At 42.0% G+C, this 23367-nt stretch overlaps 4 protein-coding genes across 4 annotated transcripts; 2 read left to right on the top strand and 2 right to left on the bottom strand.

The window, feature by feature from the left end:
• The first annotated feature begins 52 nt into the window (after positions 1-52).
• LOC113097729 (NADH dehydrogenase [ubiquinone] 1 alpha subcomplex assembly factor 3) lies at positions 53-4030 on the top strand. The gene is made up of 5 exons (XM_026262983.1): positions 53-210; positions 498-690; positions 1747-1813; positions 3477-3577; positions 3657-4030. The coding sequence occupies exons 1-5, from the start codon at positions 65-67 to the stop codon at positions 3741-3743; spliced, it is 594 nt and encodes a 197-aa protein (XP_026118768.1). The 5' UTR covers positions 53-64; the 3' UTR covers positions 3744-4030.
• A 1488-nt stretch (positions 4031-5518) lies between these two features.
• LOC113097727 (transmembrane protein 43-like) lies at positions 5519-11199 on the top strand. The gene is made up of 12 exons (XM_026262980.1): positions 5519-5672; positions 5751-5888; positions 5956-6090; positions 6315-6409; positions 6495-6544; positions 6612-6681; positions 6749-6819; positions 6890-7017; positions 7102-7176; positions 8141-8242; positions 8313-8430; positions 10118-11199. The coding sequence occupies exons 1-12, from the start codon at positions 5661-5663 to the stop codon at positions 10321-10323; spliced, it is 1200 nt and encodes a 399-aa protein (XP_026118765.1). The 5' UTR covers positions 5519-5660; the 3' UTR covers positions 10324-11199.
• Positions 11099-16116, bottom strand: LOC113097730 (transforming protein RhoA-like). The gene is made up of 5 exons (XM_026262984.1): positions 15925-16116; positions 13959-14116; positions 13767-13887; positions 13566-13696; positions 11099-11698 (listed from the first exon to the last, which is right to left on the bottom strand). Exons 2-5 carry the CDS (start codon positions 14112-14114, stop codon positions 11525-11527), a joined length of 582 nt encoding a protein of 193 aa, XP_026118769.1. The 5' UTR covers positions 14115-14116; positions 15925-16116; the 3' UTR covers positions 11099-11524.
• A 1304-nt stretch (positions 16117-17420) lies between these two features.
• Positions 17421-18479, bottom strand: LOC113097732 (olfactory receptor class A-like protein 1). Its single transcript, XM_026262986.1, has one exon. It carries the CDS (start codon positions 18406-18408, stop codon positions 17452-17454), a length of 957 nt encoding a protein of 318 aa, XP_026118771.1. The 5' UTR covers positions 18409-18479; the 3' UTR covers positions 17421-17451.
• Positions 18480-23367: the final 4888 nt, after the last annotated feature.

Here is a 23367-nt window from a genome sequence, read left to right as displayed (position 1 = left end):
ACAGAAATGAACCTATAAAGGGTTAAAGATGATCATTTGCGCAAGAGAACTGTCATTGCGCAGGATGTTGTCATCACCGATGCGCGTGTCCGTCTGCGCGCACTCGTGGGTTCCGTGCGTCATGGCCGCCGTCAGCTGCGCAAGGCTCCTGTCACCGGGATCCGTTCACGGACTGCGGCTCGGTTCTTGGCTTCTTCCGGCTCTGAGCCGGTAAACGGTGTTCTGCAGCTCTCGTGTGCTCTGTTTATAGTATATACCGAGAACTGAGACAGTATTCAGACAGTCTTTGCTAAATTGTTACATCACCTTGTCATGCTTGTGGTGTGCAGTGATTTCAGATATAAAAGGATTTCTGAATATAAAATAATTGTTTGTGTGTAAAAGTACTTTTTAAGTCAAATCAAATCAGTAGAAGGTCAAGCGCAGTGCATTGTGGGATGCAGTGTTCAGCACATGGGCTCTGTTGTGTGCTGCACATAACTGTTTGTGTGTTGTAGAGTGTCTCAGGCGCGCCGCCACAGGCTCGGTCCCGCCGATGACGAGCTCTACCAGAGGACCACAGTGTCGCTCCTGCAGAAGGAAGGGGGAGGAGCCGTCATCTACAGCTACAGCCCGCGCGGATTCAACATCAGCGGGAACAGAGTGATGGGACCCTGCGCCGTGCTGCCCCCTGCCGTCCTGCAGTGGAACGTGAGACCTGTGTGTGTGTGTGAGTGTGTGTGAGAGTGTGTGTGTGTGTGTGTGTGTGTGTGAGAGTGTGTGTGTGTGTGTGTGCGCTGCCCCCGGCCGTCCTGCAGTGGAACGTGAGACCTGTGTGTGTGTGTGAGTGTGTGTAAATGTGTGTGAGAGTGTGTGTGTGTGTGTGTGTGTGTGAGAGTGTGTGTGTGTGTGTGTGTGCGCTGCCCCCGGCCGTCCTGCAGTGGAACGTGAGACCTGTGTGTGTGTGTGTGTGTGTGTGTGTGAGTGTGAGTGTGTGTGAGTGTGTGTAAATGTGTGTGAGAGTGTGTGTGTGTGTGTGCGCTGCCCCCGGCCGTCCTGCAGTGGAACGTGAAACCTGTGTGTGTGTGTGAGTGTGTGTAAATGTGTGTGAGAGTGTGTGTGTGTGTGTGTGTGAGAGTGTGTGTGTGTGTGCGCTGCCCCCGGCCGTCCTGCAGTGGAACGTGAGAGCAGACCAGTGTGTGTGTGTGTGTGTGTGAGTGTGTGTGTGTGAGAGTGTGTGTAAATGTGTGTGTGTGAGTGTGTGTGTGTGTGTGTGTGTGTGAGTGTGTGTGTGCTGCCCCCGGCCGTCCTGCAGTGGAACGTGAGAGCAGACCAGTGTGTGTGTGTGTGTGTAAATGTGTGTGTGTGAGAGTGTGTGTAAATGTGTGTGAGTGTGTGTGTGTGAGAGTGTGTGTAAATGTGTGTGAGAGTGTGTGTGTGTGTGTGTGTGCGCTGCCCCCGGCCGTCCTGCAGTGGAATGTGAGAGCAGACCAGTGTGTGTGTGAGTGTGTGAGTGAGTGTGTGTGTTCACTGTGTGTGTGTGTGTGTTCACTGAGTGTGTGTGTGTGTGTGTGTGTGTGTGTGTGTGTGTGAGTGAGTGTGTGTGTTTGTGTGTGTGATTGTGTGAGTGTGTGTGTGTGAGTGTGTGTGTGTGATTGTGTGTGTGTGTGTGTTCACTGTGTGTGTGTGTGTGTGTGTGAGAGTGTGTGTGTGTGTGATTGTGTGATTGTGTGTGTGTGTGTTCACTGTGTGTGTGTGTTGTTGCAGGTGGGTCATCACACAGACATCACAGTGGAGAGTTTGTCTCTGTTTTATCTGCTGGAGCCACGCATCGGTGAGTAAACACTACTACAGTAAACACTACAGTAAACAGTAAACACTACAGTAAACAGTAAACACTACAGTAAACACTACAGTAAACAGTAAACACTACAGTAAACAGTAAACACTACAGTAAACACTACAGTAAACGGTAAACGGTAAACACTACAGTAAACAGTAAACACTACAGTAAACACTACAGTAAACAGTAAACACTACAGTAAACACTACAGTAAACACTATTCTAATACTACAGTAAACACTACAGTAAACACTACAGTAAACAGTAAACACTACAGTAAACACTACAGTAAACACTACAGTAAACAGTAAACACTACAGTAAACACTACAGTAAACAGTAAACACTACAGTAAACACTAGAGTAAACACTACAGTAAACAGTAAACTACAGTAAACAGTAAACACTACAGTAAACACTACAGTAAACAGTAAACACTACAGTAAACCGTAAACACTACAGTAAACACTACAGTAAACAGTAAACACTACAGTAAACGGTAAACACTACAGTAAACAGTAAACACTACAGTAAACACTACAGTAAACAGTAAACACTACAGTAACCAGTAAACACTACAGTAAACAGTAAACACTACAGTAAACACTACAGTAAACAGTAAACACTACAGTAAACACTGCAGTAAACAGTAAACACTACAGTAAACACTACAGTAAACAGTAAACACTACAGTAAACACTGCAGTAAACAGTAAACACTACAGTAAACACTGCAGTAAACAGTAAACACTACAGTAAACACTACAGTAAACAGTAAACACTACAGTAAACGGTAAACACTACAGTAAACAGTAAACACTACAGTAAACACTACAGTAAACAGTAAACACTACAGTAAACAGTAAACACTACAGTAACCAGTAAACACTACAGTAAACACTACAGTAAACAGTAAACACTACAGTAAACACTACAGTAACCAGTAAACACTACAGTAAACACTACAGTAAACAGTAAACACTACAGTAAACACTGCAGTAAACAGTAAACACTACAGTAAACAGTAAACACTACAGTAACCAGTAAACACTACAGTAAACACTACAGTAAACAGTAAACACTACAGTAAACACTACAGTAAACCGTAAACACTACAGTAAACACTACAGTAAATGGTAAACACTACAGTAAACAGTAAACACTACAGTAAACACTACAGTAAACAGTAAACACTACAGTAAACAGTAAACACTACAGTAAACACTACAGTAAACAGTAAACACTACAGTAAACACTACAGTAAACAGTAAACACTACAGTAAACACTACAGTAAACAGTAAACACTACAGTAAACAGTACAGTAAACAGTAAACACTGCAGCTTCTGCTGTGATCACAGTATGCACTAAACACACAGATCTGCTGCACTTGTCCAGAGGTTACTCATTATTATCTTCAGTATTATTTAGTAATAACCCTAACGAGCTTGTGTGATGATGTAAACACTAGTAATCAGTACACAGTGCAGATTTACTCTTGTATCAAGAGAATATACATTTTATTAATACTTTTTATTAATACAAGAAATGTTGCCTTGGCAACTAGCTAAAATAAAAGCATCATTATTATTATTATTATTATTATTATTATTATAGTTGTAGTTGTGGTTTAACGCGAGTGGCGGTGGTCTTACAGAGATCCTGGTGCTGGGGACGGGGGCTCGTACGGAGCGTCTGGATACAAGCGTGCTGGACTTCCTGAAGAAGAAGGGCATCGCTGTGGAGGTTCAGGACACGGTAAAGCTCTGTCTCTACACTCGTCTCTAATAAAGACACGTTACAGCAGGCTAACACTGAGAAACGCTTCTCCTCGCAGCCAAACGCATGTGCGACGTTCAACTTCCTGTCCAGCGAGAGACGGTTAGCAGCGGCCGGCCTGATCCCTCCTCCTGCGGCCGAGTAACAGAGAACTCTGGGAAACCATGTCACATGATCAATGTGTGTGTGTGTGTGTGTGCAGAGAGAATAAACACAGATTCAAGGTGTTATTACACGAGTGTGTGTGTGTGTTGGTCTGTCTCTGTCCTCTGTGAGAACGGCTCAGTCTGAGCTCGTGTGTGTGATCAGACACAAACACACTCTCTTCATCGCGAGCACGTCTTTATTAGCTCCACATCACGTCTAACGTTTATTTGTGTAAATCTCAGGTGTGGACGAGTCTAAACTTTGATAAAGAATTTCTCTGGATTTTAGACTTTAGTCTTTGCATCTTTACCCTAACCCTAATCAAGAGTTTGTATCATATGACCCCTTAAAAACACCGTAGCAACGATCAAGAACACCCTAGCAACCTCTCAGAAGACACTAGCACGTCCAGTGTCACATTTAACTGATTCTGTATATTATCTCTATATTACCAAGTGTTTCTAGTGTGTTTCCCTGCATTGCTCACTCACCGCTGATGTGAAGGGCCAGAGCGTGACCTCTGAACTCTATGACATCATCTCTCAGGTGGTTCTGTGTGGGTCCATGTTGTAATATGTCCCAGGATTGTTGTCCTCAGAGTATAGTAATACCAGTAAATTATGACTTTTTTGGGAGATTTACAAGTCATAGAGAATATAGTGTATAGATGTAGAATCGAAATCAATCTAAACACATATCTGGAACATTGGGATCAAGAAACTAAAACACAAAGTAAATTACAATTCTATCGAACTCTAAAATCTGATTATGAATGTGAAGATTATCTTCAGAGACGGATCCTGAGCAAGTACAGGCTCTGTGAGCACAGTCTAGTGTGAGTGTGAGTGTGAGTGTGTGTGTGTGTGTGTGTGTGTGTGAGAGAGAGAGAGAGAGACAGCAGCTGAACGTGGCCCGCAGGGACTTCACGTGGGCCGGTTCTGGGCCGGTTCTGGGCCGGTTCTGGGCCGAAACTGCTTGCTCTCTGGGCCTGACCCTACTGTGCTCATTAGTATGTTTCTGTGTTTCTATGCAAGTTAAAGACTCATATCAAATGTTCACATTTCTAAGACGTTATAATATTCAGTTCCATTACTGTGATGTTCATTTAATTATTGTTATTATGTATTTTATTTTTTTTCTATATATGTATTCTAAGCTTTGGCAATATTGTATCATTACATTCATGCCAATAAAGCGATATTAAAAATCTAAAAATGCCTGTAGTTTTGTATGAGCAGGACGGTTAGAGAAAGGGGATAGAAAATACAGTCTGTACTGTAGCCATTACACCTACAGGTACACTAGTGTGTGTTTTCATATATATATTATATATATATATACCTCCTCCAGAGGAGAACTGAGGCACTTCCTCCTCCATAATACAGATTGGAGTCACAGATCACCGGTCATCACACACAGATCTAGCGTGAGCTCAAGATTTCAACACATCTGCTGCATTTTTCAGTTTCAGTCACCCAATTAACTTTAATAATAATAATGAAACAATAAAACATAATTCATAACTGCATTAAAATATTCATACATGAACTGAGCACTGAGTTCAAGTTCAGTATAGTTATATATAAATTCAAAGCAGCTTCACAAAAAATATTGATATCTTATATTTATATCCTTTATCTTATAGATTAAAGCTGTACGATAATACCGTTACAATTTGCGATATATAACTACATTTCCCAGCATACTCTGCGCGAAAGTGACTACATTTCCCAGCATGCACCACCACAGACACTTCCTCGACTCGTTTAACCAGTCAGGTTTAGGAAGTTTCACTCTTTCTCCAGTGTAAACTCGTTTCAAAGCGATAGTTTAATCGGAAGCAGGACTTTTCTTTTTTTTTCGGCGGAGTTGTTAAAGTTACAGTCTTTGCATTCGCGGGCCTGAAACACACAGAATGACTGAAACAGTAAGTCGCATTCATAAGATCCTGCTCTGCTAACACTAATGTCAGTCTGTTTGTCTGTCTTCACCTGTCATCTGTCAGTTCTCAGGTGAGCAGCACACGCGCGTCCACGCGGACCGGTCCCCCGGGTTCCTGGAGCGTCTGAGCGCGAGCACCGGCGGCGTGATCGCGGGAGTCTGTCTGTTCGCGCTGTCGTTCTACGTGCTCTTCACGAATGAGGTGAGACCCGATCATTCTGTCGATTAGTCCTGCAGTGCATCCATCTGTCAATCATCTGTGTCTGCAGGGGCGCGCTGTGCGCACGGCCTCGGCTCTGGATGAGGGTCTCAAACAGGTCGTGTCTCTTCATACGGATGTGACGTTGGACCCCCAGAATGACGGGCGTCTGGTTCACCTGTCCGGGCCGCTGCGGACCGCGCAGGTAATGATGACGTCACGCCCACGTGCGCATCCAACCATCCATCCAAACATTTAGTGTCTATAACCACTAAATGTGGGATATCGAATTGAGTTTAGCAGTTCAGACTTTTACTATGATAGTAATAAACTGATAAAGTTGATTGGGTAGTTTACAGTTGAGACACTGTTTTGATGAACAGAACCTGATAGAGATGAATCGAATCACTGTTTGTGTCTGTGTGACAGCCGCTGTACGACCCGAACTACAGTGTGACGGTGCAGGCAGTGAAGCTGAAGAGACAGGTGGAGATGTACCAGTGGGTGGAGTACAGCGAGAGCAGGTCTGTGTCACACACACACACACTCACTCACTCACACACACACTCACACACACACTCTCACTCATGTCTGTCTCGTTCATCACAGGGACTATGAGGAGAACGGAGAGAAGAAGACTGAAACCACATACACATACAGTGAGTGTCGAGCTGACGTTTCTCTGTGCGTCTCTCCGGCTGCTCACTGACCTTGTGTTATTTGCAGACACTGAATGGAGGTCAGAGGTCATCAGCAGCAGGCACTTTGATAAGGAGGTCGGCCACATGAACCCCAGGTGAGTGTCGTGAGCAGTGATGAGATCTGCGGCGCTGTGTGTTTCTGACATGTCTGTGGTTTCTCAGCGCGATGGCGGTGGAGAGCGTGACGGTCGTGGCTCCAGACGTCTGGGTCGGGAACCTCTTCCTGTCTGAAGGTAGCACACACATTAGCTGCTCTTCCTCGTGCTGCTGCAGGCGTGTTGACGGTCACACGTGTGTTTCCAGGGCTGGTGGAGCAGATCAATGACTTCCACACACTGAGTCTTCAAGGACTTCCTGTTCCTGTGATGAACAACTTCCTGACGGTGTACGACGATTACTTTTACCACACGACAAACCCTCGACGTCCAGAGGTGTGTGAACACACACACACACACACACACACATGGTGGACATCATTGGTTTCCATGGTGACTGTTGTCTTGTTGTTGGTTCAGGTCGGAGACGTGCGCATTCGTTTCACTTACGCTGGTCTGAGTGGTGATGGAGTCTATCCTGGCCCCGCCCACAAGGTGAGAACGGCCAATCAGATGACTCGTTTTCTGAATGCGATATCCTCCTACACTGCTGAAGAGAAATATAGTACTGTCAGTTTGTCACATGATGAACGAGGAACTGATGAAGTTAAGGGTTGGTGTAAACTTGACTTTCATTGTTTGAAAAAATACTATGGAAGTCAAAGGGGACCGGAAACATTTTTGGTGGCTCACCTTCTTCAAAATAAATATTTTGTGTTCAGCAGAAGAAAATGAGTTTCAGGTTCGGAACAACATTAATTTTCTTTTTTTGGGTGAACTATCCCTTTAACCATATAAAACTACTGTATTTATTTAATGCACAAATTTCTAAGGCACTAAATGATGAACATGTTCCGTTTCTCACTCAATCTGCGCCACATCTTCTGTCTCTGAGGAGAGTTCAGAGTGTGTTATCCAGTCAAAGCTCTTCCAGTGTAACTGTACAAGCATCCAGCTTCTGGTGTCAGATCTTGTCTGATTTTGATCAAGTAAAGGTCAGAATAAGGTCAGTAATATCTCCAGATGAACTCTTCCTGGACTGAAGCAGCTCAGCTTTACTTGATTCTCCATCAATCATGTTTCAGAGTCTCAAATCTGATCCTCAGGATCTTTTGAGGAGCGTTTGTTTCCAGAAGCTTTACTTTCACTGTTCCTCAGCGGAGGAATGATCTTCACAAGCCTCCAGAACATCTCACATCTTCTGAGGAGCCTTGATTTCTTCAGCTCTCAATCACTGTGTTATATGTGCGGATCATTTACATCTCATCTCACTGACACACATTAATGGAGATATAAAGTGATGACTGATATATAGATCATTATATAAATAAAGGTGAACATGCAAGCATCAAAGGAATATCAGCATCTTCAGCAAATGATTATTTTTGCTCCGTTTGAGTCTGAATAAGTCTCTGTTTCTCACTGTGCTGTGTAGTTAGTCTCTGGTGTGTGTTGTTAGGTGAGTGTGGTGGCGATGCAGCGGGGCGATCAGCTCAAGCCCTTCAAGACGCGATCCGGAGACGTGCTGGAGATCCTCTACATGGGCGATCTATCAGCAGAGGTGTGTGGGGTCACAGGTCACACAGATCCACCGCTGCAGGTGTGACGCTCACATCTGCTTGTTTCTGCAGGAGGTGTTCGACAGAGAACATCAGCTGAACAACATGAAGACCTGGGCACTGAGGCTTGGAGGCTGGGTGCTCATGTTTCTGGGCGTCAGTCTGAGCACACGGATCTTATACACACTGGGTAATGCACATGTAATTCACACACTCTCTCGGGGCTGATGGGTAACTCACACACACGCTCTCGGGGCTGATGGGTAACTCTCACACACGCTCTCTGGGCTGATGGGTAACTCACACACACGCTCTCGGGGCTGATGGGTAACTCACACACACGCTCTCGGGGCTGATGGGTAATTCACACACGCTCTCGGGGCTGATGGGTAATTCACACACGCTCTCGGGGCTGATGGGTAACTCACACACACGCTCTCGGGGCTGATGGGTAATTCACACACGCTCTCGGGGCTGATGGGTAATTCACACACACGCTCTCGGGGCTGATGGGTAACTCACACACACGCTCTCGGGGCTGATGGGTAACTCACACACACGCTCTCGGGGCTGATGGGTAATTCACACACACGCTCTCGGGGCTGATGGGTAACTCACACACACACTCTCGGGGCTGATGGGTAATTCACACACACGCTCTCGGGGCTGATGGGTAACTCTCACACACGCTCTCGGGGCTGATGGGTAACTCACACACACGCTCTCGGGGCTGATGGGTAATTCACACACGCTCTCGGGGCTGATGGGTAATTCACACACGCTCTCGGGGCTGATGGGTAACTCACACACACGCTCTCGGGGCTGATGGGTAATTCACACACGCTCTCGGGGCTGATGGGTAACACACACACACGCTCTCGGGGCTGATGGGTAACTCACACACACGCTCTCAGGGCTGATGGGTAACTCACACACACGCTCTCGGGGTTGATGGGTAATTCACACACGCTCTCGGGGCTGATGGGTAATTCACACACGCTCTCGGGGCTGATGGGTAATTCACACACACGCTCTCGGGGCTGATGGGTAACTCACACACACGCTCTCGGGGCTGATGGGTAACTCTCACACACGCTCTCGGGCTGATGGGTAACTCACACACACGCTCTCGGGGCTGATGGGTAACTCACACACACGCTCTCGGGGCTGATGGGTAACTCTCACACACGCTCTCTGGGCTGATGGGTAACTCACACACACGCTCTCGGGGCTGATGGGTAACTCACACACACGCTCTCGGGGCTGATGGGTAATTCACACACACGCTCTCGGGGCTGATGGGTAATTCACACACACGCTCTCGGGGCTGATGGGTAACTCACACACACGCTCTCGGGGTTGATGGGTAACTCACACACACGCTCTCGGGGCTGATGGGTAACTCACACACACGCTCTCGGGGCTGAGGGGTAACTCACACACGCTCTCGGGGCTGATGGGTAACTCACACACACGCTCTCGGGGCTGATGGGTAATTCACACACACGCTCTCGGGGCTGATGGGTAACTCACACACACGCTCTGTGGGTTGATGGGTAATTCACACACACGCTCTCGGGGCTGATGGGTAATTCACACACGCTCTCGGGGTTGATGGGTAATTCACACACGCTCTCGGGGTTGATGGGTAATTCACACACACGCTCTCGGGGCTGATGGGTAATTCACACACGCTCTCGGGGCTGAATGGTAATTCACACACGCTCTCGGGGCTGATGGGTAACTCACACACACACTCTCGGGGCTGATGGGTAATTCACACACACGCTCTCGGGGCTGATGGGTAACTCACACACACGCTCTCTGGGCTGATGGGTCATTTTAGGGTCCTGACTCTCTCTCTCTCTCTGGTCCAGTGGACTGGGTTCCTGTACTGAGGGAGCTGGTGTCAGCGGGGCTGAAGATCTTCGCGCTCTGCGTCTCGTGTTCGCTGTCTCTTCTCACCATCGCCGCAGGATGGATCTTCTATCGCCCACTGCTGGGCGGGATGATCATGTTGCTCGCACTCCTGCCACTTCTCCTCGCACACGTCAGAGCCCCGTCCAAGAAAACCAATGACTAGTTTGACGTCTCGCGCAACACCTCCAGCAGCTCTGAGCTTCTCTGCAGTTCTACACAGTGCTGCAGTCGAGAAGACTGCTTTCTTTGGGGTCCTTCAATGCAGGAAACATGACTTGATGATCATTTTATTTGTACAACATAAACTGCACACATTAACAGCCAAATGCTCATATGTACTTCTAAACTTACATCTTTAAAAATAAGCATAACAGCTTCAAAATTCATATTCTCAGTACAGATGTGTGTCAATAATTTTGTAGAGAAAAACCAGTATTGTCAAGTTATGTTTACCACAGATATTATTTTACATGTAAAAACTGGTGTTTCCAGTAAAAATATCTAAACATTTGTAGATCAAGATACATTTAATGGAGATTCACAATAACTTAAGATATGAAGTCCTCTTTTCTAAAAATAAATAAACATTTTGTTTATGATAAACAAAAAAAAAAAAACCTTTAAAAACGGATCAAAGTTGAGTTTTTGCTCAGAACTAGAATGAATATCTGTCAGTGAGGTCAGAGACATGATTTTGTTTTCCAATTAAGATAATTTTCGGATCCCACTGTCAGATATTTATTACTTAAAGCATAAACTCACTTCATATTGATCAGTTTTTCAGAAAAAAAATACTACTCATCTGCAGTCATTTTTTGTCTCCAGTAAATTTCTCTTGATGAAAGAATATTTGGATATTTGTACTAGAAAACAATGAAAATACAATGTAAGAAAGTAATTTTTGCAGCGCACTCATAAAACTCCACTATGAAATCAAATTGTTATTCTGCATTTTCACTTTTATTTTTTCACAGGAACTTTATTTACAATCTGTTTTGTGTGTGTGTGAAGGAGTGTGAAATAAAGAGCGAACCCACAATGACATACTGTTTTCAATCATCAAAGCATGAGAAACTCAAACCAGCAAACACGTCTTATAAAGGCTTTAATACACAAACATACCAAATTCTACTGATTGTGAAAGACAAAATAATGCATTTCAAGTCTCGTCGGCGGGTGTGCAGTGCACCTTGGTCCTGATCTGTTGTTTCTCGAAGTCGTCGTTGCATATTTGTGTTTCTGCAGAGTCTGAATGTGGTGAATTCAAAGGTGTACTAACAGAAACGTTAAATACTGACATAACTCTCAACACTAGGTGAACTGATTCAGTTAAAAGGAATAAAATGGAGGTGAGCACAGTCTGTTTACAGCAGCAGGCACTTGTTGTTCTTCTTGCCCTTGCGGGCCTGCAGCGCCGCCCTGGTGGCCATCTCGAACACCTCCCGCACACCGTCCTTGGTTTTGGCGGAGCACTCCATGTATCCGAAGGCACAGATGCGGTTGGCCATGTCTCGGCCCTCCTCCGGTTTGACGGGCTCCTGCGGGACAGATGGAGAGACGTCACCAAACCACAGCCGCTGCTTCACTTAACCCAGATCGAGAAAGTTAAGAGACGCTCAAACATTCGGTACATACACATGCACTGAAATCACTTTATGCACTTATAACGCGTTAAAATACCAATACATGCAAAATCAATCAATATCGGATTTTGCTGAAAAAATTTTCATGTTTACAAAAGGGCAATTACATTTTTTTTTTGATTTACTAGTAAAATATACATACTGTAGTCAACAAAACACTAATTATAATTCTCTTTTGCACAAATGGGACTTTTAACTATAAACCAGTGTTATTTTAGCATCACTGAGATTATATTATAGTTTTTATTAATATTTTGAATTGGCTTTTATTTCTTTTAATTCTCTGCTTCCAAGTTAAAGTTGTCAATTTTACTAGTTAAGTTGGCTTGAGAAAGCCAACTTACTGAAATCCTATTTAAACTTCTTCTTCTTCTTCTTCTGACCCAAAATTTTGCAACTGCTACTCCTCCTAGAGCTTTAACTCTACAGACTCCAAACTCAGCCCAGCTCTTCAGCCTATACCCGCCGGGTGTGCTATATCTTTTCTAACTGATTGGACTTATGACTTTCATAAAAATTAAGATTAAAAAATCCCATAGACTTTCATTGACAGGATGTTCAGATGACCCAAGCTCCAAATCCCATTAGACTCAATCAAGCTTCGATGCTAATCAATTTAAACTCATTCAAACTCAACTAGTCTATCTATCTATCTGTCTATTTCTATCTATCTATCGCATGCTAGCAACATGCTAATCATGGTAAAATCATGCTAGTCGCATGCTAAAACATGTTAGTCGCATGCTAATCATGATAGAATCAAAATAATGCTAAGTACATGCTAGTAACTTGCTAATCATGCTAGCAACTTTGCTAATCATGCTAATGACATGGTAGTCACTTGCTTGTAATGCTAGCAATATGTTAATCTCGGTCTTTTTTAAACTTCTTAAACTTTTAAATCTTTTTAAACTTTTCACATTTTCAAACTTTCTAAACTTTCTGGTCAGGCTTTCTCAAGCAAACTTAAAGTTTGTCTTGACAAACTTTTTATCTAGTTTTTGTTTTTATTTCTGCTTTAGTCATTTTAGTACATCGGGTAGAATTAAATGTTGCCGTGGCAACTAACTAAAAATGAGGTTTATATTTAACTTCAGGTAATGTTTAAATTATTTCAACTAATAAAAGTATGCTTTCTGAGTTTTTGGCTCGAGTCACAAGCCTGAAAAATCACAGAGACTCTTATTTTGAAATGCTCCGCTTTTCTGACCTCAGATGGTTTCAGCTGATTCCAATAATTAGTAATTGCCAAATATGGGCAGACAATCAGCTCTGATTCCATAAATGATTTGGTTCATCTGTCCACCTTATTATTAATTAACACTCATTTAATTGTTTTAAAAACAAGCTTAACACACAGTGAAGACTCTTAATTTGAAAAGCATATAATTTACGACAGCAGCTGCTCATTTAAACTTGCATCATTTCATCAGTAGATCGTAAGAGGTCGTGAACCTGCAGAATGCAAAACAACCGCACATCTGGAGTTTAATACATCGGCCAAACTCTTCAAATTAAGCCTTGCGCTACTCCATTTAAGCATTTTCATTTCTTAATGACCCACAGGAACATTAGTGGTCAACCAATAGATGTTTTTCACCAGCCGATATAAAGTGTGATGTTATTTATGGTTTGTTTATTTGAGAATCTGTAGACTGAGAATACTTCCCACATGTTTAGCCTATACTGAGAAAATGGCAAATCCTGGCCAGTAAGTATTGGTTAAACCTAATGAGGACAAGCGCTAGCGCTAGCTGCACACCTGCTTCATCTTGAAGAGCTCGCGGCGCGTGTGTTCGTCGTGGCGCAGGTCCTTCTTGTTGCCCACCAGAATTATGGGAACGTTGGGGCAGAAATGCTTGACCTCCGGAGTCCATTTCTCAGGAATGTTCTCTGCGGGGTGAGAGGTCAGAGGTCAGTGCGCGTGACGCTAGCATGAGCGCGGTGTTAGCACGAGACTCACCCAGGCTGTCGGGGCTGTCGATGGAGAAGCACATGAGGATGACGTCGGTGTCTGGGTACGAGAGCGGTCGCAGACGGTCGTAGTCCTCCTGACCCGCCGTGTCCCACAGCGCTAGCTCCACCTGGAACACACACGCTAGCGTTAGCACAGCGCTAGCACACCTCGCAGCCTCACGAAGCGCTCGCTGCTCACCTGCTTGCCGTCCACCTCGATGTCGGCCACGTAGTTCTCGAAGACGGTGGGCACGTAGACCTCGGGGAACTGGTCTTTACTGAAGACGATGAGCAGACAGGTCTTCCCACACGCACCGTCTCCAACGATCACCAGCTTCTTACGGATCGCCGCCATTCCTGCGCCGAACCAGACAACAGCGTAATAACCCCTGACACCTTCTCACCTCATGATCAGACCGGACAGATCTGACAGATGCTGACTTTAACTACACGGAGATCTTAATCGGTTTGAAACAAGTCTCTTCTGCTCATCAAGAAAGCATTTATTTGACCAAAACAATACAGTAATATTGCAAAATTATTATTTTTATTTATTTTATTGTTTTCTGTGTGAATCTGTGTTAAAGTGTAATGTATTTCTGTGATGCTCCGCTGTATTTTCAGCATCATTCCTCCAGTCTTCAGTGTCACATGATCTTCAGAAATCAGAAGAATATGATGATTTACTGTCAGAGCTGAAGCTGTTGTGCTGCTGATATTTCTGTGAACCGGTGATCAGTTTTCAGAGTTCTTTGATATGGTTTCTTATATATTAATATAAGTATTTACGGTCTAAATCAATTTAAAACATCCTTGCTGAAGAAAAGGTTTAATTTCCTTAAAAAAAATAAAAGTATATATTATTAGTATAAATCTGTAGTGTATATTGCTAGAAATAATTTCTATTTAAAATAAATGCTCTTCTTTTAAACATGTTATTCCTCAAATAATCCTGAAAAAAAGTATCACAGTTTCCTAAATAATCTGAAGCAGCAGAACAGCTTCAGCTCTAATAATAAATCATCATATTCTTCTGATTTCTGAAGATCATGTGACACTGGAGACTGGAGGAATGATGCTGAAAATACAGCGGAGCGTCACAGAAATACATTACATTTATTAATATATATAAAAACATTTTCACATCATAATAGTATTTCACAATTACCATGTGTTTGATCAAATAAATGCAGTCTTGAATTAGAAGAGACTTCTTTAAAACACATTACACATCAGATGATCCCAAACTCTTGAGCAGTGAAAATATATATATATATATATATATATAGATACACACATACACACAGAATAAAGTATAGTTTAGAACATTAATATTCATCTCATCTTGACACTTAAATCAAACATCAAAAGTATGAATTAAAAGTACAGTTTCATTAGGTGTCAAATACAATCATTATTATGCTAAATTTACGTTTTAAGAGATTTGGGATGAAATGACGTGCCAGTCTTGTTTTCATGAGATTCATGTTTTCAAATAATAGATAATTAACACGAATTCAAGAATTGTTTCTAAATAATAATAATAATAATAATAATAACAATAATAATAATAATTAAAAGTTAAGAGATGATCAACTATTAAAGAACATGAATAAAACAAGTAAACGGTGTTCACAGTAACAGATTACAAAGCTAAATAAAACACTGAATTGTAAAAGAGTCTTACATAGATTCAATTCAGAATAGCTTCATTTTCACTGGGTTCAGTGAAACTTTATTTATCATTTAGATTTCATTACATTCAAACCCCAAAATACTAAATGCTGAAACGTTAAAAAAAACTGTAATACAAAACTTTAAATCGCGAATAAAGAGTTTCATATAAACATGAACACTCTTTAAGCTCTTTTTAAAACTTAAATACAGACGCTTTTACAGCAGAAGAGTGAAGTCAGTGATCATCACGACACTCAGAGATTTATTCCTTTTGTAGATAAAAACAATCCTGATTTTAAAAGTCTGAATGTATTCTCATGTTAGCAGTTAGCAGGCTAACGGAAGTGAAGCGACTCCTCTCGCTAAAGAAATCAAAATCCCCAAACTGAAAGAGCCCGACAGACTCTGTCTGTCAAGGGAAGTTTAGTTACAGTCGCTGATCTTCCAAAAGCTTAATCGAGAGAAACCCAGATTAAATGCGAACTCACCGTCAGTTTATCTCGGACCGAGGTTTCCGTATCTGTTCAGCGCGCGACTGAAGCCAGACACAACCAGCCAAGATGGCGACTGAACAACAACTCGTCAAAATAAGAGTCCTCCAGTTCTCTGTCCAGTAGTTCATTTATTAGGTGCCTCTCAAATGCAGACACGGTCAGGCTTAATCATATCATATATTATGTTATATTATATACAGTGTCTAATTTTTAAAGATTTTAATATAATATCTTTATAATATCTTACTCTAGACCAATGGTTCTCAACCACGTTCCTGGAGGCTCCCCAACACATGAAATTTTGCATTTCTCTCTCTCTCTCTCTCTCTCATTTTATTGGCGGGTCGCAACCAACTTGTTCAGGCGCATACCGCCACCTACTGTACCGGGGTTTGCAACTTCAAGGCTTCACGTACTTAGCATTAAAAAAAAAAAATACTTGTGGAAACACCCTATATGCTGTGCTCTAACCCTGTATATTTAAGAAACTTAAAGATAGCTTTGCTACATTCCCACATTTTCTCATCTGCCCCCAAAATCCCCTTCAAACTCCATTCTTGCTCCAACCTGTAAATCTTATCTCCTTTCTGCATTATATTTTTTACACCTCATAATGATATGTTCCACATTTTCTGGAAAATTACAATAATCACAATTATCTGATATGCATTTTTCCCATTAAAAACAGGGTTGATTTTAAACCAGTATGTCCAAGTCTTAATCTTGATAAAATCACTTCTTCTTTTCTGCATTTTCCTTTAAAAATCTTGACATTAATTGATTTCTGAATATTATAATAATATCGCCCTTTGCTATCCATGTCCCACTTTTTCTGCCATGATTCTCTTATTTTTGTTTTAATTAACGATTTGGCCTCACTTTTACCAAATGGGACTTTCATTATTTCCTCATCCTTTAGTTTCAGTGCATTCTTTGCAGTCAGATCTGCAATCTCATTGGCCTCCACACCAGTATGAGATTGCATCTCTCCTTTTTCTGACACACTCATTTCAGGTCTTGGAGTCTCTACTAAAGAGCTGGTGATCTGAATCAGGTGTGTTTGATTAAGGTGACATGGAAAACATGCAGTGTTTAGGGGTCTCCAGGAACGTGGTTAGGAACCACTGCTCTAGACCATAAAAACAGTCTTAAGTGTCTGAGGACAATATTTGTCTGAGATACAACTATTTGAAAATCTGGAATCTGAGGGAGCAAAAAAATCTAAATATTGAGAAAATCATCTTTAAAGTTGTTCAAATGAAGTTCTTAGCAATGCATATTACTAATCAAAAATTAAGTTTTGATATATTTATTGCAGGAAATTTACAAAATATCTTCATGGAACATGATCCTTACTTAATATCCTAATGATTTTTGGCATAAAAGAAAATGTATAATTTTGACCCATACAATATATTGTTGTCCATTGCTACAAATATACCTGTGATACTTATTACTGCTTTTGTGCTCCAAGGACACATATTTGTGACTCTACTGCAAAACTACAAATCTTTGTTAAGCTCAGTTTTTGGCAGCTTTTGAGTCCTTGCTATCCTCTGCTTGCCGCTCCTGGTCTGACGAGGTCGCACACACCATCCTGGCTTTGACCTTCTTATTAGACGAGATGATGAGGAACGGGCTGAGCGAGGCGTAGCACGAGGAGAAGAACACCCTCATGTCAGCCACCACCGGAGGCACCTGCGGCACTGTCAGCATGTAGATCCAGATGATGTTGTCGATCCCGAAAAACACAGCGTACAGGACCACCAGCATCACCACCGTCTTGGCTGCCCGCGTTTCCATCGTGGCACCCTGTGAGCGCCGGATGCCCCGCACCTTCCTGCCGTGCCGGTGAAGGAGGACCAGGATGTACCCGCTGGAGCCCAGCATCATGCCCACGAACACAAAGTCACGCACCGTCACGGCCACCCCGTTAATCACGTAGGACAGGTTATCCCTGAAGTCCACGTGGCAGAAGCCCAGGTTGAGGGTGAACGGCGGGACTGTGCCGTTACGAGGGGCGACGGAGAAGAACGGGGCGGCGATGCAGACGGCCATGTTGATGAACCACAGCGCGACAAAGGTGGGGATGACCAGCCGTGGGAGCTGGAGCTTCAACCCCGACAGGAGCGTCCCGGCCGCCGGCGCCACGGTCACCGCCTGGAAGACGCTCAGCATGCAGGTGATGCAGACGGACAGCGCTCGGGCGATGCGGTAGATGTAGATGACCACCTTGCAGCCGGCGTCGTCCAGCAGGTTCTTCATGCCGAAGACGGTCATGGTCTGTGGGACGCAGCGGGTCAGCAGCAGCAGCAGGTCGGCGAAGGCCAGGTGGCACAGGATGGAGTCCACGGGCTGCAGCTGAGCGTCGGTCAGCATGATGTGGACATAAGCCAGCAGGACCAGCGTGTTGGCCAGGATCCCCAGACCCGCCTGCAGCAGGAACGAGACCCCTTTGATGGTGACGCATAGATCCATTTAGAGATTGAGTGTGAATGCTCTGTTTGAAGGGCTTTCTGAAGTCCATGTCTGAATATAAAGCCTCTAATGCCCCCGTGGTAGCTGATAGGGACCCGAAAACCCACAAGAAGACACAAAGGAGACCAAAGTGTCCACCTGAGGGGCATCTTAATTACTCCATGACTAAAAGAGCTAGTGTTTCAATGGCAAGCTGAGAAAACAGAAGACATTCCACTCAGTGGATGATTTAGATTTTTGCTTAAATTTTTCACAATTGAATATTCTTCTCTGTTTTTCTTCTGTTTCTGTCCATGTTTGCGATTCTCATTGTGTTCATGTTTATATTTCTGATGAGTGGTAAATGTGGTCTATCTATTTTAATTTTTAATCAACTAACACTTTTTCTGAAGCAAAAAAAAATCAAAGGTTTTTCGTTTGTGAGAGCAGCTGTTAATTTTCCACTAATGGTGTCCCTCATGAGAGAATTAGAAAACATTAGGAGCATTAGATAATTAAATCTTTGCAAACACAGTCTGTAATGAGGAGGTCTGGGACGAGCGGACGCTTTACAGCAGGTCTGGGCTGGTCTGTTTTCTGATGTGGTGTTAATGAGTTCTTCATGTATGTGATATCAGTGACCCAGGATTCCCTCGGGCCAGACGCACACGTCAACAGAACCGTGTTGATACTTGAACTACACAGTTTCCTCTAGTCAACATGTGCCATCATTTGATGCACGCTCTAATTTCTCAATTTCATAAATCACGACTAATTGAATGACAGAGTCAGAAGCTCAAACCCATCCATGGTTTCATATTAAGTCAACCAATAAGCTCAAACATTAAGATTTATTTTGCATTTATTGATTTTAATCTGAATGACTCGCAATACAGTCCTTAATTCCTAAATTTGTTCAGAGAAATAGAGACTTGATCAGAGATGGAAATGAGAGACAGTGAGACAATATTGAGAAACAGTTTTGTTTCTCAAGTGCTTACATTTGATGATATTTAGTACATGGAATCCAAGATGGCAGTACTGTGTTTGTCTTGTCTGATCTGTTGATTTATAGTCTTCTTTTGATTAGTTTACATGTTGAGAGTTTTATTCCAAGAAGGCGTTTAAAATCTGGGCTCTTTTTCGAACTGAGTCTGGATTAAGTTAGATTTGTTGTAACGGACTTTGAGCTACCTACAATCTGCTTTGTGTTGGGTGAAGCGTGCTTACTTGTTAACGTTACTCCACTTCGGGTTGCACCCACCTCGCTTTCGCTTTGGGAAGCGTTTGCGTTAAACGACAGTGAATCGGACAGTTGGCTGTCAGGTTTTGCGCTGGGTGAAGCGTGCTTACCTGTTGCACAATTCTGGCTCGACATCTCATCACCACGTTGTTGCTTTGGAAAGCATCGGCGTTAAACAACAGCACGGAAAAGCACGGCATCTACTTGAAGAACCCCCGGATTCATAGATCATCTTGGCGGTGGGGATTAGGCCAGTTAAGGTCGGTGATGTTTCTTGCCTTAAACTCTTCAGCTGCTGATTGCCCGAAACAAGACTCATATCTTCTACATTATCGCTCTGCTCCTTGCCCTTTTGTCGGGGTCGTGGAGCTGTCCGAACGAGTTTAATTTGTCTCGGATTTAGTCTGAAAGATTTTGGTTTCAAACACTGGTAATATGAAGGTGTTGCTTTTCTGCACGGTAATCTTCATGCTTGGACTATGGGACTTACCAACAAAAACGATTCATTTGTCGCGTCTCCATATGCTTCTTCCATCCAAATGTACGGACATTATTTTTATATTCCGGTCTGTTAGTAATTCCGTGTTAATGGACACAAGGACAAAGAACTCACTCATCTTTACTCTCATCCCTAAGATCTCTCTATCGGTCTCTCGAAATGATCAATGTAGTACAACATCAAAAAATGTAAGGCAGCGATATCTGATAATGTTGCTGCTTTTGTTGGCCGGTATTAATTCAAATCCTGGTCCAGTGGGAGTTGTTTTAACTCCTTTAGATTTTTCAAATAGAACAGGCCTTGGCATTGTACATCTAAATGTTCGTAGCCTGTTGCCAAAATTAGATCAAGTACAAATATGGGCCAAGACGACTAAAGCAGATGTTTTGGTTATCTCTGAGACGTGGCTTAAAAAATCAATCTCAAGCCATGATATAGCTTTAGAAGGGTATAATGTGTTTCGGGTTGATCGTAAAAGTAAATGGGGTGGAGTTGCAATGTACATTAAATCAAACTATCATGCAACTGTTCTTAAATCAGTCTCTCTCCCTAAACAGTTTGACTTATTGGCTATCGACCTGGAATATGGAAAGGACTGTCATCTATGTATAGTAGGTTGTTATAGACCACCAGCAGCTATCAGTGATGCTCTCACCTCACTGTCAGCTGTCCTAACTGACCTACTTTCTAAAGATCTTTTATTATTGGGTGACTTGAATTGGAACTGGCTGACCTCAAATTCAGATCAGTTTAAAGCATATTGTGATTCTGTGAACTTTACTCAACTCATTGATTCACCAACACGGCCAAATCATAAGAACTCAAGCAAGTCCACTTTATTAGATCTTATACTAACAAATAAACCCCATAAATACACCTATTCAGGGGTTATCCCTTATGATGTCAGTGATCATTGCAGTATAGTGGTTATAAGAAATTGTAAAATTCCCAAAGTAAAACCTAGAATTATTAAAAAAAGGAACTTTAAATTGTTTGATATTCAGGGGTTTCTGCATGAGTTGTTTACATCTGACTGGGACAGACTGTTTTTATTACCTGATGTGTCCATTGCATGGCAGTATTTTCACACTTTATTCTTGAAGATTGTGAATAGACATGCACCTGTTAGGATTTTTAGAGTAAAAGGCCGCGAAAATCCATGGTTTTCAAATCAATTATCTGAACTCCTTCATGAAAGAAATTTGGCTTGGGCCATTGCGAGGAATTCAGATACAGAAAGAGACTGGGTAGCATTTAGAGTATTGAGAAACAAATGCACAGCTCTTGTACGCAGATCTAAATCTGACTATTATCTAAAAGAAACCTCACAAAATCTGAATAATCCTATACAATTTTGGAAAACCATCAAATCACTTTCTCCCTCCATGTTATCGAATGATTTTCCTAACCAAATTTTAGTAAAAGATAGTCTCATTAATAATAAGACGGATATGGTAAATATTTTTAATAAGCACTTTATTTCTTCAAGTTCTATTTTCAAAGAAATCCCTATGAGCGTTATACCAAATCCATCTTTTCTGAGAGAAGTTGGTCCGACCTTTAATTTTTCTCCAATTTCAAGAAGTGAGGTTTTAAAAGGTCTAATAAATTTAGACATCAAGAAGTCTGCAGGGCCTGATGAAATTGAGCCATATTTTTTTAAATTAGCTGCCGAGATCATTGCTGGCCCATTAGCTTATATTTTTAATTTATCGTTGGAACAGAATATTATTCCTGATGTTTGGAAATCTGCTTTGGTTGTACCCCTGTTGAAAGGTGGTGATCCAACCATTTTAAATAATTATAGACCGATTTCGAAGCTATCAGCTGTGGCTAAAATTTTAGAATCTATTGTTACCGAACAGCTAAAGGAATTTTTAATTAACAATAGCATTTTATCTAGGTTTCAGTCCGGTTTCAGAAAAAATCATAGTACAGTAACTGCTACTATGAAAGTTTTAAATGACATTACCTGTGCCCTAGATACTGGAAGATCTTGTGCTGCAATGTTTATTGATTTGACCAAAGCTTTTGATACGGTCAATCGTGGTATTCTTTTGTCGCGTTTACATTGTATTGGTCTTTCTGATACCGCATTAGGTTGGATTAGGAACTATTTAAAGAATAGGTGTCAAAGAGTGCAAATTAAGGGGTCTCTTTCTGATAAGCTCACCATTGAATCTGGTGTGCCACAGGGGTCCATTTTGGGTCCCCTGTTGTTTACATTATATATTAACAATCTTGGTGATAATCTATCAGACGCAAGTATTCATTTATATGCCGACGATACCATTATTTACTGTTTTGCATCTTCTATTGACAATTGCATTTTAAAGTTGCAGAAAGCATTTGAATTAGTTCAACGTAACCTATTTTCTTTAAAATTAGTCCTGAATGATAAGAAAACTAAATACATGGTATTTTCTAGGAAACACAAGTCTGACCTCTTTACACTCTGCAAGGTAACCCCTTACGAAAATTAACCATGGTTTTACTACAAATAAAACCAAAAAAACATGGTTACTGTAGTTAAACCATGGTAACCACAAATTAACCATGGTTTTGCTATATTAACCATAGTTTAACCATGGTATTTGTAGTAAATCTGTGGTTTTACAAATGGCAGTCAATACACCAAAAAACCATGGGTTACTACAGTTTTACTATAATAAAACCATGGTTATTTTTCGTAAGGGACAGTATAGAACTGGTCTCCTCTTACAAATATCTAGGGTTTGTGTTAGAAGAGGACTTATCATTTAAGTTACATGTTAAACAACTGTTGTCTAAGTTAAGGTTGCAGTTGGGGTTTGATTTTTGGAATAGTGCATGTTTTTCACAGTCAGCCAGGAGAAAGTTGGTGGAATCTACCTTCTTACCTATCTTAGATTATGGAGATGTTTTTTTTAAAGAAATACCACTATAGCTCTCTTACAATCATTAGATTCTGTTTATCACTCTGCTCTAAGATTTATAACTTGCACAAAATATCACACTCATCATTGTGCACTGTATGAAATGGTAGGTTGGCCTTCACTTCATATAAGAAGGTACAAGCACTGGCTCATACTTGTATATAAGGCATTATTTAGTAACGTTAAATAGTAATGACTTTATGAATTTCTTCACTGATAAAATAGATAACATTAGAAATACAATAGCGAATGTAGATTCTACAGCATCTAACACTTCAGTTTCATCCATCGCACCCAAAGATAAACTGCAGTGCTTTACAACC

This window comes from Carassius auratus, unplaced genomic scaffold (genome assembly GCF_003368295.1).
Source record: "Carassius auratus strain Wakin unplaced genomic scaffold, ASM336829v1 scaf_tig00216384, whole genome shotgun sequence".
Taxonomy (NCBI): Eukaryota; Metazoa; Chordata; class Actinopteri; order Cypriniformes; family Cyprinidae; genus Carassius; species Carassius auratus.
Note: the sequence above shows the minus strand (reverse complement) of the source record. Positions and strands in the feature narration are given on the sequence as shown.